The sequence below is a fragment of the Morus notabilis genome, unplaced genomic scaffold (assembly GCF_000414095.1).
Source record: "Morus notabilis unplaced genomic scaffold, ASM41409v2 Scaffold544, whole genome shotgun sequence".
NCBI lineage: Eukaryota > Viridiplantae > Streptophyta > Magnoliopsida > Rosales > Moraceae > Morus > Morus notabilis.
The window spans coordinates 52672-68648 of NW_010367917.1; the positions used below are offsets into that span (position 1 = coordinate 52672).

A 15977-nucleotide genomic window follows, 5' to 3' on the forward strand; every position below is an offset into this window, starting at 1 on the left:
GGGATGACTGGAAGGCAGGCATTTATTGCGAACCCTTAAACCGCCTCACAGGGGACAGAAAAGGGTTACAGGAACTCACAGAGCCGTAATATAAGACTAATTGACTGAGTGAACAGTACTCTAAGTAATTAGTGGGCTACGCCTGGGCCTAAAAAGGGAGAGCACTTGAGTGCTTCTGCCTACAAAGGAAATCGACTCAGCGAAGGAAGCCCCCAATATAAAAAGGGCAAGACCCCATACAGGGAAGGGGTGGAAATCCAAGAGAGGAAAAAGAGTTAGAGAGAACAATTGATGTAAATTGTAATCCTCTCAAAAGAAATATACAACCACAGTGGATGTAGCTCTGATTCTATAGAGTGAACCACTATAAAATCTCTTGTCTTCTTTATATGCGTACATCTTTGATTAACGCACAACACACCTCTCCAACAAATTCTTACACACATTCAACACTAAGGCCGGTAATCCAACGGGAAACCCAGAGGTAACCCGGCCTGTTTTTGTTGACGAGAAATCACCGTCAACACCTTCTTTGTCATGTATTTTCTTTGGAAGCATTGAACAACTAGTGGAGAAGGCTTAAGCTATGTATAAGGGATATTTACATTTTTATACTATGTATTTTAAGTTTATTCAAATTGTATACTTTCAATTTTTAATCTTATCAAATGTATACATTCAAATTAGATTTAATATATGAATTTATACATTATGTCGGTCAATAATTGATTTTAACCTTTAAAATGACTAAACTATCTAAAAAGAAGAAAAGAAGCTAAAACTATCCAATATTACAAACAATAAAAATTTAGAACATAAAAAAATCCATTTCAATGGTATTTTGTATATTTTTGAGGTTAAAACTATAAGTTTAAGGTTTTTAATTTTTTTTTCTTTTTCTATTTTTTTATTCAAGGGTATTTTAGGTATTTTAAAAGTTAAAATCAATGATTAACTGTGAAAATGTATAAATTTAAGTATTAAATCTAATTTAAATATATATATTTAATGAAAATAAAAACTGACTGTATAATTTTTAAATAAATCTAAAACACAAAAAGGTAAATATCCCCTATATATAACAATTGCACTGTACATTCGCATAGGATTGGGATTCCTAACAGGTTGTACGGGCGGTTGAATTCTTTGACTTTTTTGGAAAAAGAGACACATCTTTTATCTTTTATTTTTAATTAATATCTTTTAAAATTAAATAACTATATTAAAAAAAATATTAATTATGAATAAGGGGTAAAAATTACATTATAAAAGGATAAATTCAGTACTTTTCTCTTGACCTTTTCACTTTAAAGAGGAGGTTGCATTTTTGGGTTATATTTCAACAATTTGCTGGTTACTTAGGATTTATCTAATTGAAACACGATAAAAAAAAAGGGGGGTTTTGGAAAAGGAAAGAAAAAAACAAGAGAGAGATAATTCCCCTTTATTTATTTAGTTGGAAGTGGAATTGGAAACAATTCAACTCTCTATTTAGTGTTAATTAACATTAAGAATAGAATCTTAATATATTGAGTATTAAAATGTCCTGATCCGTATAATTATTGTACTAGAATTTAGTAGGGGTGCGAAAGTATTTTTATAGTTTATATATAGTTCCAACTAAAAAAAAAAAAATTGGCTTTTAATTATTTTTAAAAATGTTTTTCACCTCTTTTAAAACACGAAAATAAAAACGGTCTGCAAACCGTGTTTATTTAGTAAGTGTTTTAAAAATGAAAATGAAAATAAAAAATAGTGAGAATAATATTTGTGAAGGAATTAGAAAACGGTTAAAAGTTATTTTTCCTTTTCTATTTTCATTTTCTAGTTCTTATCAATAATGTTATAATATATTAATTAATAATTATAACTAAACACAATTTCACTTTTTTTTAGTATACTTAAAATAATCTTTTAAAAAATTAATCAAATATAATTTTAAAATCAGTCTCAGAATAATTCTCAAAACAATCTCATTGTCATAAAAAAAGGCCCACACTCTTCTCTTTCCAATTTCAGTTTTTTTCATCACCTAAGTTTCTTTTTTATGGCTTGCGCTACAATAAAAGAAAATATATATGTGGTTGTCAGGTATAATGACACATCGCAGCCATTTATCTTACGTAGGTCGTTTAAAATGTGCGCCGTTTCTGCATAAAAACAAAGAAAGATCGTTGATGTATGTGATTTGAACTCTGCTTTACGTGTACGTGCAGAGGAGATTTTGAATTATGATACATAATAAAACAAAAAAAGAAAGACAAAATAACTTAACCAAATTTTGAATAATGTTTTTGTGTCTAGATGAATTGTAAATACACTCTCCTTTCTATTATAGTTACAGATTTACACCACTTTTTAAAAAGTACTTAATTAATGTATCATGCAACGGGTCAAGAGAAGGAAAAAAATAAAAAATAAAAAGAATTAATAAAGATCATTGAACTCATTTTTCTTGGTCTACTCTAACGTTATAATGTGCATGCTATACATACGTACAATTAAGTTCTTCGTACACATGCAGCCGAAGAAGTATCCCACGGGGAAAAAGGTTCTATATTGACTTTGACTTGTCTTTGGGTATTCAAGCACGCGAAGAGTAATAGAATTTCTTTTCGAATGACGTTCTTCTATGAAACGATATATGTTGACTATACATCGAAAATGACAAACATTATCAACTAATAACGTTTTCCAACCATATATATATATATATATATATATATAATTGTTGGGGCCTGACTTAGGTGCAAATATCTGCCATAGAAAGATGGGTAGAAGTCCTTCTAAAGCGAGCTCAAAAGAATTCATGACGATGGGGCGTAAAGGAGTGCCTTGGACTGCAGAGGAAGACCAAATTCTGATGAACTACATCAAATTTCATAAGGAAGGAAGCTGGACAAAAGTTGCCGAAAATACAGGTTATTGCGCAAGTTTTGATCATATAATTATCATATAATCTGACGGTTTAGAGTATATCTAGAGTGTTTATTTATTTATTTATTTATTGTTTTTTATGATACGACAAAATCTTCCTGTTATGGTTAGAAGCAGTACTTACTACTAGGGAAATGTGGATTGCATATATGAACATGTTGATTGACATATTGCATTAATCTGCGTTTGAAAAAGTATAGGACTTGAGAGAAGTGGTAAGAGTTGCAGGCTTAGGTGGAGGAACTATTTGAGGCCTGATATCAAGAGGGGAAACATATCCCATGAGGAAGAGGATCTTATCATCAGGCTTCACAAACTTATAGGCAACAGGTATGATTTATTTCTCCAAATCAATGTTAATTTCTATTTCTTTTTGTTTTCCAATATATATGTGTGTGTGTTATATATATATTTCAGTTTTTCTTGCAACAACAAATTCTCTTCTTTGAACTTTTAAATTTTTTAATAACTTCGGAGGCCAAAAAATTTGAATTGTGGGCTTAATTTAAACTACTTTAATTAAGCTTCTATATATTAAAGATGATATTTTGCTCTATATATATTCTCGTTATTGATTAATTTAATTTGTTAAACATGCATGTATGTCATGGAAACTATGTTACTTGCAGATGGTCTTTAATAGCTGGAAGGTTACCGGGAAGAACAGATAATGAGATAAAGAATTACTGGAACACAATCTTGAAGAAGAAAAAGAAGAAAGTGGTGCAACCACTAGATACTAATAACCAATTAGATGATTTCATTCAGAAAAGCGATTCCTCTAGGGCCAGTACTACTACTGATTCGACTACTCAATATCATGTCGACCATAGGATAGACATTAATAATCAACGACTAACAAGCAGAGACAGCTTGTTACTTAATAGTAATTTAGTGGGGTGTGATAATATCATAATTGGAGGCCTCAATTTCACGCCAACCACGACCGAAAATGATCATGATCATCATAATATTGGTCATGATCATGACGATGACATAGCTTCATCGGACTCTTTGGGAGAATTTTGCAGTCTTTCTGACATGATTAACAATTTTGATTTCTCAAACGACTTTTTGGTAGACTAGACTAGACTCGTACTAGTTTGGCGGCCAACCTATTAAATGTGTACTTGTTACGACTCCTAGCTTATTTGATCTTTTGTAATGGCCAATGTAGAAATTTAATAGAGGTGTATGCAGTACTTGATTTTGATGACTTGAAGATCACGCTTATATATTGTGCAAATTATTATTTTCTACATTTTCAAATCCTTTTTAGAGAATAATCTCATTCTTCTTACCCTTCAAATGAATCAAATGATATATATATATATATATATTCATATCATCAACGCTATTATTGTACGTTCTTATACATACAGTTACTATAGTACAACAAAACTATTAGGTGTACTATCAAGCTATAATATACTTGACATTCGGAAAAAAAAAAAAGAAAAAAAAAAGTAGAAATTAGATTGATTGCTTCAAAGCTCATTTGGCATGTGGAAGATGACACATGTCCCAGCCAAACATGCCCTTGGCAGGATATGTGGAGAAGAATCACATTTCTCAAAATATGAGCACAAGTGTAACGGCTATAAGGATCATATCATACAAAAAGCAAAGCCCTAATTAAAAGAAGGTATGCAGTGATGGTTTGTTTGTTGCATTGCTGATGATCATGGCTACGTACTTGTTATTGGCAGTGTTTTGATATGTGTTGTCAAAATATAACAGACATCTCAAGAAAATAAATAAATGAATGATCATAAAATTTAAACACAAGAGTTAATTAGGTGAACAGTGAACTATTTCTGCATCTTCAAAAGCTGTTTCCACTTCGAACCCGAAAAGCATAAGCTTGAAGGTCAACTATTGAGTGGATTTCATTGCTATAAGGTAGGTAGCTAGTAGATTAGTCTTTAGCCAGCATTTTTAAGCTTGTGTGCATAAATCAAATAATTACTTCCTTACTAGCAAACAGTAAGTGATCCAAACAGAAACAATGCCGAATTGCTGTAGAGGGGGGGAAAAAAAGTATCCAAACAGTACATGTATAAGAACCTGTGTAGCCGACTAAGCAATGTATAATGGACAACATATATTCATAATTCATGTCCTTAAAGTAGATAACGCAATGACTTAATTTTAGTTTTATATATCAATGAATTAATTACCTCAGACCAAATAGGAGGCAGATTTCTCTTTGATTGGGCTCTATCAGAGCCAATCAAGGATTTAAGATCAGCATCTGGCTCATGCATGGACATAGAATCTTGAGTAGTAACGTTGGAGAAGTCCATGCCAGGAGGTATAAGATAACAACCCTTCCGAGGCAACTCACTCCTCTCCTCCTCCTGACCCTCTTCAGATGTATAATTAGAATGGAAATAGGCTAAGGTAAGAGTTGTAGAACTACGGTGGAGGAACTATTTGAGGCCTGATATCAAGAGGGGAAACATATCCCATGAGGAGGAGGATCTACAGGTTTCTCTTATTTTTATTCTTTAAACTTTTTATAGGGGTTTCGAACTTTAGACCTCAACATAATAGTGTGGAGAAATATTTATGATCGCTAGATTAAACTTAAAAGCTAAAGATGTTGTATTGCTTATTCTCCATTGTTATTAGTTAATTAATTTGTTAATTAGTATATATAATAGTTGTTACTTGCAGATGGTCTTAAATAGCTCGAAGGATACCAGGAAGAACAGATAATGAGATAAAGAACTACTGGAACACAATCTTGAAGAAGAAGGCGAAGAAGAAAGTGGTGCAGGCAGATCCTGATGAGCAAGATCATGTTATACCAAAAAAAAAAAAAAAAAGATTCCTCTGGAGCCACTAGTACTACTAGCACTAGTACTCAACAACTAATTTGTAATACTACTTGCTATTGAGACAGCAACTTGATAATTGAGAGTTTAGTGGGATGTGAAAATATGATTGGAGGCCTTAATTTCACACTAACCAAGACCGAAAATGATTTTCATAATAATATTGGTCCTGATCACGATGGGAAATTTTTCCAGTCTTTCTGACATGATTAACAATTTTGATTTCTCAAACGACTTTTTGTTAGATTAGACGTCTAGCACTATATTGGAGGCCAAATTAACTTATTTACTTTCTGTAAAATAATGGTCAATATAGAAAGAAAGATTTATCATGATGTATGTACTTGAATTTGACTTTAATGGTCACGCCTGTTTATGCTTAAAATATTTTTCTATGTTGTCATGTAATTCTTTGTCATATTGAAATGAATGAAATTGAACATATGTGCATCTCGTTAACACTAAATATTTTCACAAACGCAAGTGTAAGTTATCGTATCAAGTAGTAAAGTTTGTAGAAACGAGTATCGTCCCACGAGGACTGAAAAATATTAATTACTGAAAGCAAACGCAAGTGTAAGTTATCGTATCAAGTAGTAAAGTTTGTAGAAACGAGTATCACCCCACGAGGACTGAAAAATATTAATTACTGAAATTGTGTCAATACTAACTTTATTTGAATGAAACAAGCAAGTGAGAATTTTTATATAAATAAAACTAAATAATCTAATTAACAATTTAAGTAATTATCAAAATTCAATATTAACAAGCTCTAGGGTTTCCGATTTCACCAAACCATTCCGCCTTGAATTATCTATCTAATCAATCTTAAATTATTCCCCTTAATTGACAGTCGAAAATCCCTAAATTAATCGATGCTCCCTTCCGAGTTACATCAAAAATCCCCTTAATTGCTAACCCACTATATTCCTATGTGAATTTCAAACAATTAAAGAGTCATTAAGTTTTATGAATTTTCATGTAGCAACCACACCAACCATGCAAGTATATCCCTATCTTACATGCAATCAATGGAATTCAACACAATGATCGAAAAACATAAATCTCCTTCCGGTTTCATTATGAATTGACTAATCATTCAATTAGTGGCCAATTAATTAGAAGCATTAAGAATAGTGATGAAAACTCAACTAGGAAGAATAATTCTTCGATTGATATGATAACATAATTTAAAACATCATGATCCGGCTACATCATAGCCCTAGAATAGGAAACTTAGAACATAATGAAAAGATAAAACATCTTAACAATATTCTTAAACATGAGAAGAGAAGAAGGAGAAACTATTTTGACGAATTGAAGCAGAATTCTATTCCCGGTTGATTCGTCTTCTCCTTTGCAGTATAAAAGTTCTCCTTTCTCCTTTCTAAGTCCCAGCATGACCTAATTGAGTCTAAAAATTCCTATTTATAGGTTCGGGGTCGTAATGACACTTTTGGTAATTATTTAGAGATTAAAACATGAAAATCCTGAACTGGCACCGTGGTTCTGCTTCAATGGCGCTACGGCGCCATAACATAGGCCTTCAGAACTTCGAAGTGGCGCCATGGCTCTGTCCCTGGGCGCCATGGCGCTACTCGGCAAATTTACGATTTACGATTTTCTTCTCCGTATAGCCATGGCTCGACTTTATGGCTCCTAGGCGCTTTGCTCTCGGGTTTGTAGTACTGGAGAACTTGTTTTTGGCGTCATGGCTCGACTTTATGGCTCCTAGGCGCTTTGCTCTCGGGTTTGGAGTACTGGAAAACTTGTTTTTCCTCTATCTTCGAAGCCTAGGTGCCCCTTTACAAAGCCTTAGCGCCCATTCTTCAATTTTGCTCCAAAAATTCCCAAAAATCACCAATGGACTCCAACTGAAACAAACCTACAAAATAAATTGAAAACACATAAATAACTCCTAAAAACTCACAAAATAATGAGTTGAGAAAATGCAAATGTAAACACATATTCAACTCATCAATCTTTATCTTATTTAAGGAACACCTTACACAAATAGTTACTATAGTTTACTACAACTAACTTTTAGAAGTACTATCAAGCTATAATATAATTGATATTCATAGTGAGAACATCAATATCTTTGCTAGCTAGGTGGAAATTTTTATGAAACAATGTGAGATCACAGCCGCGCCCTCTCAATCTAATATTTGACTTAACGGATATAAGCATAAAAATTTGCTTTATCTGTGAAAGTCTTGTATATTAGTCAAAATATGCATTCTCATAAATATGTTTTTTTTTTTTTTGTATTCTTTTAAAATCTCATTTCCTTTCCTTTTTATATATTTTGTAGAAATTTATATAAATTAAAAGTATTCTTGTGTGTTTTACAACAAGAAATAACCTTTTTCATGGTCAAATTTTTTTAAAAAAAAATACGGATACTACTCTTAATCTAAGTAAAGTAATAAAATTGAAAAAATTGAAAAAAAAAATTAACAACATCAATTAACCCCTTTGGCCAGTCAATTTATGAGATCCCTTCACCAAATATATTACAATAAAGTGCAATTATTATTATTATTATATATATATATTTGTAATTAAGACTTAATCAACTTTTTCTTATACATCATGAAGGTATTCAATAAAGGCTCAATGTTCAAGCGTTACATGAAATCTCTTGAATCTCCGGCTCATCTGCTGGGGCTTAATATTAGGGAAATAGTAGAAAATAGGCCAATATGAAAAGCTTAAGAAAGTATATAGGCCAATTTTTCGTTATAGAAATTAATAGGCCATAACTTATCAAGTTATGGTTCATAACCAGATAAGTTATGGACAAACTTATCAAGTTATGGTTCATAACCAGACAAATTATGGACAATTATAGACAATAACTTATCAAGTTATGGTTCATAACCAGACAAGTTATGGACGAAAACAGTAATTTGGCCTATTTATTAATTTATGTAAACTATTGGCCTATTAATTTTAATTCATCTCAAATCTTGGCCTATTTCCCTCTTTCTCCCTTAATATTATTACACTTAAATGGATCCAAATTTCTTTATTTCTATCCCTTCTTATCCTAAAAGTAGAAGCACATGAGACTCAGCTACACCTAGTTTCCCAGCTCTCAAAACCCTAACAAAGGGATTGGCCAATCTCTTTCCTAGTGCTCTCGGTCTAAGATTATTAGCCACAACCGTTGACCCATTTCGATTAAGATTCAAAATTTTGTACAACTTCAAGTAATCCCGAAGTTTACAGTCAATAACCGCAAAGTCAACACTCATGTACTTTTGTATAACTTCACTAGGATTCCCATAATACTCAACCAGCTCAACAACGTCCTTGAGATGATCATTTCCCATGAGCCGAGCCCTCATCATACTGTCGTCTAATACCTTATTATTATTTACACGTCGTCGTTTTTGGAGGACAATGCACACGAGTCGGCCTCCGGCCTGCTTCACTGCAGCGGCGAGTGTGATTGTTAGCGGCGTTATGCCTTCCGCCGTGACTTCCACAATCGGTCTTGCTCGCTTTCCGGTTGCTAATGCTGACACGAATTCCGTGCACCGTGGCTCTATCAGTTTTGTAGATTCTTTCTCATTCACTTTGTTAGTTTTTTTGTTAATTGGCTGTGTTGGCAAAACAGTTTTTGGTTGTACAGATTCAAAAACTAGGTTCTAGAAGACATTATCCATATGGCTGTTTTTTGGAGAAGAAGATCGAGCTGTCGTTTGTATTTGAAATCAGATTTTGTGCAGAAAAATTAGATTTGTTGACCTGAAGATCAGCTTGTGGTTAATGGATAAGGCTAAACTAATACGGATCATGAGGTCATCCTATATCAGTAGTTGAGTTTATCTCCTGAGGAGATTTGATTCATCGAATTTTAAAAAGGTGAATCTGAGAGTTTTTGAAAATAAAAACTCAAGAAGTAAGATGCTGCAGATAATGCTTAGGAGGATTTTTTGGTAACTGAATACAGGTTCAAAAGTTGAAAAAGAAGATACGGGGAATGTTTTTATTGGGAAAGAGACTCTGCAAGAAAGCGGTTCCTTTTTACTACAGAAAAAGTCTTGTGAGGGAGATTTGGTGATAAATGAAAACAATATGTAGTTTATGTGTTTCACATTGAAAGTATGAACAACTGAAGGGAGTTTAGTAGTTGAAGGTGAAGACGTGTGGTACACGCTAAACAGTGTCATTGTGAGAGTTTATCACAGCGGCGTCATAGTCTATGAGGGAGTCCTTGAGTGAATAAGTCCGTCAGGATTGTAATTCTTAAATCATAGTGAAACTGTTTACTGTCTGGGTGAGGCCCCGTAGAGTAGATGTGCGCACCGAACTACGATACCATATTGTGTATTCATTTATTTTTTGTTGCACTATTGTTCTTTGTGACTTAAGTTTAATCGGTATAGAAAATTATGCAAGTAGCGTACCAGATAAGTGTTCTAACATCATCTGGGACATCAGACGTAACATCAGATCCAACAAGTGGTATCAGAGTGGTTCACTGACCATAAGTTTAGTGAGATCTTGAAAATTTGATCTGCTACATCTAAGATGGATTTGCTGAAGGAAGGAGGTTCAGTGTCACGTCCACCTCTCCTTGATGGCTCAAATTATTCTTATTGGAAGGCTCGGATGAAGACCTTCATCAAAGCTCAAGATGAATGAGCATGGCATGCAATCTTGATCGGATGGAAGCATCCAGAAACAAAGGATGCAGAAGGAAAGGAGATTCTCAAGCCTGAAAAGTCATGGAGCACTGATGAAGACAGGTTGGCCAACTACAACTCACGTGCACTCAATGCAATATTCAATGGAGTGGATGTTCACCAGTTCAAAATGATATCCACATGTGAATCGACAAAAGAAGCATGGGAAATTCTGGAGGTAACGCATGCAGGAACAGTCGTAGTCAGACAATCAAAATTGAACATGCTCATAACCAGGTTTGAAAATCTTCGTATGCTTGAAACTGAAACTATTTCTGAATTTAATTCACGATATTGTGATAGTATTATCAAGAGATTATTTTCAGTGTAAAACCCATTAATGTCTCTCTTTCTCTCTCTCTGCTCGAGAGAGGAGAAAACGAAAACAAAAAATGAAAAATGACTAAAAGTCATTTTTCATTTCTCTCTCATTTTACACTAAACTAAAAAATCGTTTTCATTTCTGTTTTTTGTCTTTATTGCGCCAATGCCGTTTTGAAAACGTTTTCATTTTTTTCTCGAAAAACATGAAAAACAAAAACGGAATTAATTTCAAACACGGCCTACAATTCATTAGATGAACTATTTCCGCATTTAAAGCTCTTTCCACTTCGAACCTAAGCTTTTAGGTGGACTGTTGAGTGGATTTCATCGCTATAAAGGTAGATTTGTGTCCAACCATCTCTAAGCTTGTGACACATAAATCAAATTACTTTCTTTACGGCATGTTTATTTGACCGTATTAAAATACCGTATTATATAGTAATATAATAATACAATATTCAGTGTGACTATCGTATTATATAAATTAATACGGTCTATGTAGTATTATTAAATACCGCTCATTTTTAACGTATTGTATTGTATTATTTTATAGTGGATCAATGATTCATGTCAGGGTTAGATATGACTAGAGGTCGGGGTCGGGTTGATATAGGGTTATAACGGAGCCTATAATTATTAAAAAATTCAGAGGGCACAACGTAAATTTTATATTTATTAAAACTTACATTTTATCCCTAAAACTTTTACAAAATTATATTTTGACCCTAAAATTTTTTAAAATTTGCATTGTGACCCTAAAATTATTAAAATTTCACATTTTGGTACCTTATATAATAGATCATGACACTAAATACTACGATAATACAACACATGTAATACACCTTATACACTATAATACAAGCTACCAAACATAAAAATATTTTAGTGAGAGAATTCAGAGTTAACGGTCACCAGCACGCTCATGAGAGTGTTTGTCGTTGAGTTTGTCAAGCAGCCGTAGCTTGTATTTTGCATAAACCGTGGCTTTATTCCGATCACTATCCCAATTGGCCTTATTTGGCATTAAATATAACGATAGTGCTTTACCCTTAGTACTACCTTTTCCATTAGGACAAATCTGTAAAAACCTGGATATAGAAGAAAAATAACACATTACACTAGTCAAGTTGGGTCACCAAATAAGGCAATACCAGCTTTTCCCTCTGATGGTAAAGTTATTGGAATTATATATTTCTTTGTCACATAATTTGGAGAACTTCTGAATCTCCCAAGTGAAAATAAGATTGGTAATGTCCGGAAACTTAACAAAGGAAATAGATTCCCTTAATTTATAAAATTAATTCGTGTCTTAATTTTAATCTTAATTTATAAAATTCGTCACGTCTCTTAATTCAAAAGCTGATGCAGAAAATGGGACCCATGCTCCTGCTATTTTATTTTATTTTATTTTATTTTATTTTATTTAACTACAAACTCGCTCCATCTTAGATCTGACAAACCATCAGAGAGTCATATTCATTCTCTCTTTGACTCCATAATCTACCATACCCACCATTTCTTGTTTTCTCTCTGTTCCATCCATTGCCACCACCATCGAAAACACTCTCCACACTAACCCACTCTTTTGCCTCCTATGTCAGAAATTGTTTCATGCTTAAATATGAAATACAGATGAAAACAAAAAAGAGGGTTTTTTAGTTTGTACGATAAAAAGTCGAGCATAGATTCTTATCCCTAATATTAATTTTTCCTATTTAGTTTGTGTGTATGTTTTTGTCTTTGTTTTTTTCTTTGATCCACATCGAATCTCTTGAGAAAATGAAGCTAATCTTTATTCTTCCTTTCAAAGAGAAACGGAGACCCAAGTGGATAGATGACTTGTAAGTGAATTAAGAGAAAAATACAATACGAAGAACGGAAGAAGAAGGTAACATTAAGGACATGGAATGGGTCCCACTCTTGCAGCTGTTTTTAATGTTATACGCGTGGAGCGGAGGGAATGGATTGGAGGTGCTGGCTTTCTGACCGACCATGTGGTGCACATCAAATCTCCGGTGTTCCTGCAATCTCGGGATCTCGCTCTCTTCATTACGGTGGTGGTTGTGCGTGGATAGGTGCTCAGCATCGATTGTGGAGTCATATGGATCTTCATCGTTACCAGTGGAGTTGCGGGGGTCCTTACAGATCTAACCTCTACGGTCTTGTTGGATAACTTGTCTCTAATGATCTTGTCTATGTAGTTTGGAATTTTTGTCATGTTTTTAGTTTTTAAAAGTGATATTTATTGCATCATTTCAGCGTTTATGTTTTCATTATATAATAAAGAAAGTTGTCGCCTCAAACGAATTTTATCGCACTTAATTAATAACATGTTGAGCGGGTCATTCTTTATTATCTTTGTGTCTCGGTACTCATATTTATCTGTGTCTCATTTTTTATCTGTGGGTGAATTTTATTGCATTCGGTGCTCATTTATGACTATATTTGATCATTACTGACTTGCTTTTAAAAGAAATTTCTTTATTTAAAAAAAGAAAAGAAAAAAGAAAAACTACTCTTAACTAATGACATAAGAGTGACTGGTACATAAAATCTAACGCCTAAACGAGGTCAAATCACCATTGAACATAAGCTACAAACTTCTCTTTTTTTTTTCTTTTTTTTTTTTTTTGCAGGGGAGTTTCTCCCGTGCGACAAAAAAATGGAATTATTATTTTTTTTTTTTTTTAGTCATTTTCAACCATTAAATTTATATTACAAATTTTTATTCTGTATATTTTTTTAATCTCAATTAATTTTAACTAGATTTAATAATTAAAAAATTGATCATAATATACAATCTCTTTGTTTAGAGGAATAACCTTAAGAAAAGGAGATCATTAATGGAAACAGAAAGCAAAAGGTCAATCATAGAAACTCCCAACAACATCGTGAACCAAAAAAAATAAAATAAAATAAACTGTAAAACGTAAAGAATGCCTACCTTAAACAAGATGGTGACGAACTATTCTTATAAAAAAAAATGTAATCAAGAAAAGAAAAACTATCACATCACTACGTATATTTGAAATAAAAGGAAAAAAAAAAAAAAAAAAAAACAGAGACGAGCCTGAAATTTTTGTAGGAATAAGCATACCGTCGGCGCGTGTTTGCATGGATTGGTGAGTGATACCACGGAAGCAGGATTATAGTATATGCCAGGGTGCGGACTGATTAAACTTTAAAGACTTGAAGGAATTTGAAAGAAATATATTTGTATCTGTAGGTAAGAAATATGGGCCCATTTAGTTCGTTGATTCGAGTTTTTAATTCGAGTTGAAATGTGACTTTATATGAGAGTTTTTTACTGTAACAAAAAAGTTAGATGTGATTATTTCTTAGAGCTTTTTACTGTAACAAAACTTAAATTCTAAACTCGAATCAGCGAAATGAACATGGTCTATATTTGTGCAAGAAAACGCCCATACTAAACTTCTGACAGGCTCGAAGCCCATCATTTAAGTCTGTAATAGTTTTTAAAATCTGATATTTATTTCACTTATTTTCTAAAAATATGTTATTTACTATTTTTTCCCAACAATCAAGTAATAAGAAATTAGGAAACTACTCATACGGAAATTGCATCATAGTAACCTCGTGATTTGTGGGATTGGAATTCATTATATTTATTTTGGTTTAATGTTTTGGTAAATTCTTTCCTTTTATTGTATGAAGTGTGAACAAGTAATAGTCGAGGGTTTTATTTTTGGTCCTTAAAATGGATTTAAATCACCTGTCTAATTTTTAGTATCTTAATTAATGTCTAACTAATTAGCATATGACATGTTATTAAATGGACTCAAATATAAAAGCATAAAATAATCAATTGAAAACATTAAAACACTAAAATTAGACATATGATTTGAGTCCCCTTAAAATATGCTCCTCGTCCTAGTTTATGTTCTTTAAAATATGGTTTTGGATCTTTTCAATTATTAGAATTAAGGGCAAAGATTTATGCTTTTAGAATTGGATTTAATGAGATTTACACATTTGTTGAAAATATCGTTGATAGCTTTTACATTATGATTGTTACACAACTTCTTGTGTTTTCCTTTAACGAGTATTTTACTTTAGGGTTGATGTCAAAAACGGTTACTGAGAATTTACTTTCAATTCCACTTTAACCCTTAATTTTTAAAACATTCTAAAGTTGGCCTCTGACCTATCAATTTGTTTTAGTTGTAGTGTTAAAAATAGAAAAACATATGGACGATAATCAGTTAATTCATATTCCGTGCTCTATTAACACGATGCTATTTTCTATTAGCATCACATGCATATTCTATCCTCTTTTGAACATGCAGCCGAGAAAAGAACTAAAACTGAGCTCGTACAACAACAACGGGATGATGAATGATCAGAAATTGTTCTCGCGAGTACCTATGCTTTGCAATTTAATATTTGCATTTGTTTTATAACAAGTGGGAAAATAAGTTCATTTGCAACTTCGCAAAATTCTTCTAGACCTACAAAATATTCTACTCCTCTCTCTTTCTTGTTTAATCTGGGGTTTGACGAAACAGATAAATGAAAAGTATATGTATATACAACATATTTCTGTAGTCAACGAAGCGCATTTCAAGAAGAAGAATGAAAAGGCTCTTATATCATTTGGTTAGAATAAACCATTTTGATTTACATGGAAGTGATACATTCGCAAATTTTTGCAGTAAATTTAATTATATTGTTCTACACTTTTTAAGTGTGGGCAAACCATGTCCCTGTGCCTATTCAATATCCTTTACAGCATCCTGCACCATAAGCAGAACGCAGACGATATTCCATCAGTATTGCAGAAAAGAATTTTCCCTATTAGGCTTAAAAAACAAGAGATAAAACAAAAAAGTGACCAAAAAACCTAACGGAAGGAAAACAGAGAAGTTTTTAATTGTTATTTTTCTATTAACATGTCGATTTTTTAAGCGTCTCACTTACTATGCCAGTTTCCAGTTGATGCTAAAAGATTAGGATAAAAGTTGAGACCCTAACATTAAAATTTATTGATGAACTCAACCTCAGACTAAGGAAGGGGCAAAAAGCAGAAAGCAAGAATGGTAAAAACCTTTGCAAGTCGCGTCACATAAGTTGCGGCCACTGCCGTCACTAACAATCCAAGTCCTAGTGTCCACAACTGACCATTTCCCCCTAATACACCAAGCTCAGATTCTTCCTGCTG

The 15977-nt window shown here is 32.8% G+C and overlaps 2 protein-coding genes across 3 annotated transcripts in view; one reads left to right on the forward strand and one right to left on the reverse strand.

The window, feature by feature from the left end:
* Positions 1-2748: 2748 nt before the first annotated feature.
* LOC21395818 (transcription factor WER) lies at positions 2749-4161 on the forward strand. Its single transcript, XM_010113729.2, has 3 exons — positions 2749-2921; positions 3138-3267; positions 3567-4161. The coding sequence occupies exons 1-3, from the start codon at positions 2771-2773 to the stop codon at positions 4021-4023; spliced, it is 738 nt and encodes a 245-aa protein (XP_010112031.1). The 5' UTR covers positions 2749-2770; the 3' UTR covers positions 4024-4161.
* Positions 4162-15377: 11216 nt separating this feature from the next.
* LOC21395820 (TVP38/TMEM64 family membrane protein slr0305) overlaps positions 15378-15977 on the reverse strand; it is a 2743-nt gene continuing 2143 nt past the window's right edge. The window contains exons 6-7 of one of the 2 annotated variants that reach the window (XM_024175850.1): positions 15864-15971; positions 15378-15552 (exon numbers count right to left, since the gene is read on the reverse strand). In XM_024175850.1, coding sequence (XP_024031618.1) covers positions 15529-15552; positions 15864-15971 — 132 coding nt within the window. In that variant the 3' untranslated portion in view covers positions 15378-15528. Of the gene's footprint in view, positions 15553-15863; positions 15975-15977 lie in introns of both variants that reach the window. The other variant, XM_024175849.1, reaches the window with a different exon arrangement.

What these genes read in the sequence shown, in the direction of transcription:
- LOC21395818 (XM_010113729.2), top strand. Translation starts at nt 2,771, where the DNA reads ATGGGTAGAAGTCCTTCTAAAGCGAGCTCAAAAGAATTCATGACGATG. An exon ending in AAAAGTTGCCGAAAATACAG is followed by an intron (nt 2,922 to 3,137) that starts GTTATTGCGCAA and finishes GAAAAAGTATAG; the next exon opens with GACTTGAGAGAAGTGGTAAG. An exon ending in CACAAACTTATAGGCAACAG is followed by an intron (nt 3,268 to 3,566) that starts GTATGATTTATT and finishes TGTTACTTGCAG; the next exon opens with ATGGTCTTTAATAGCTGGAA.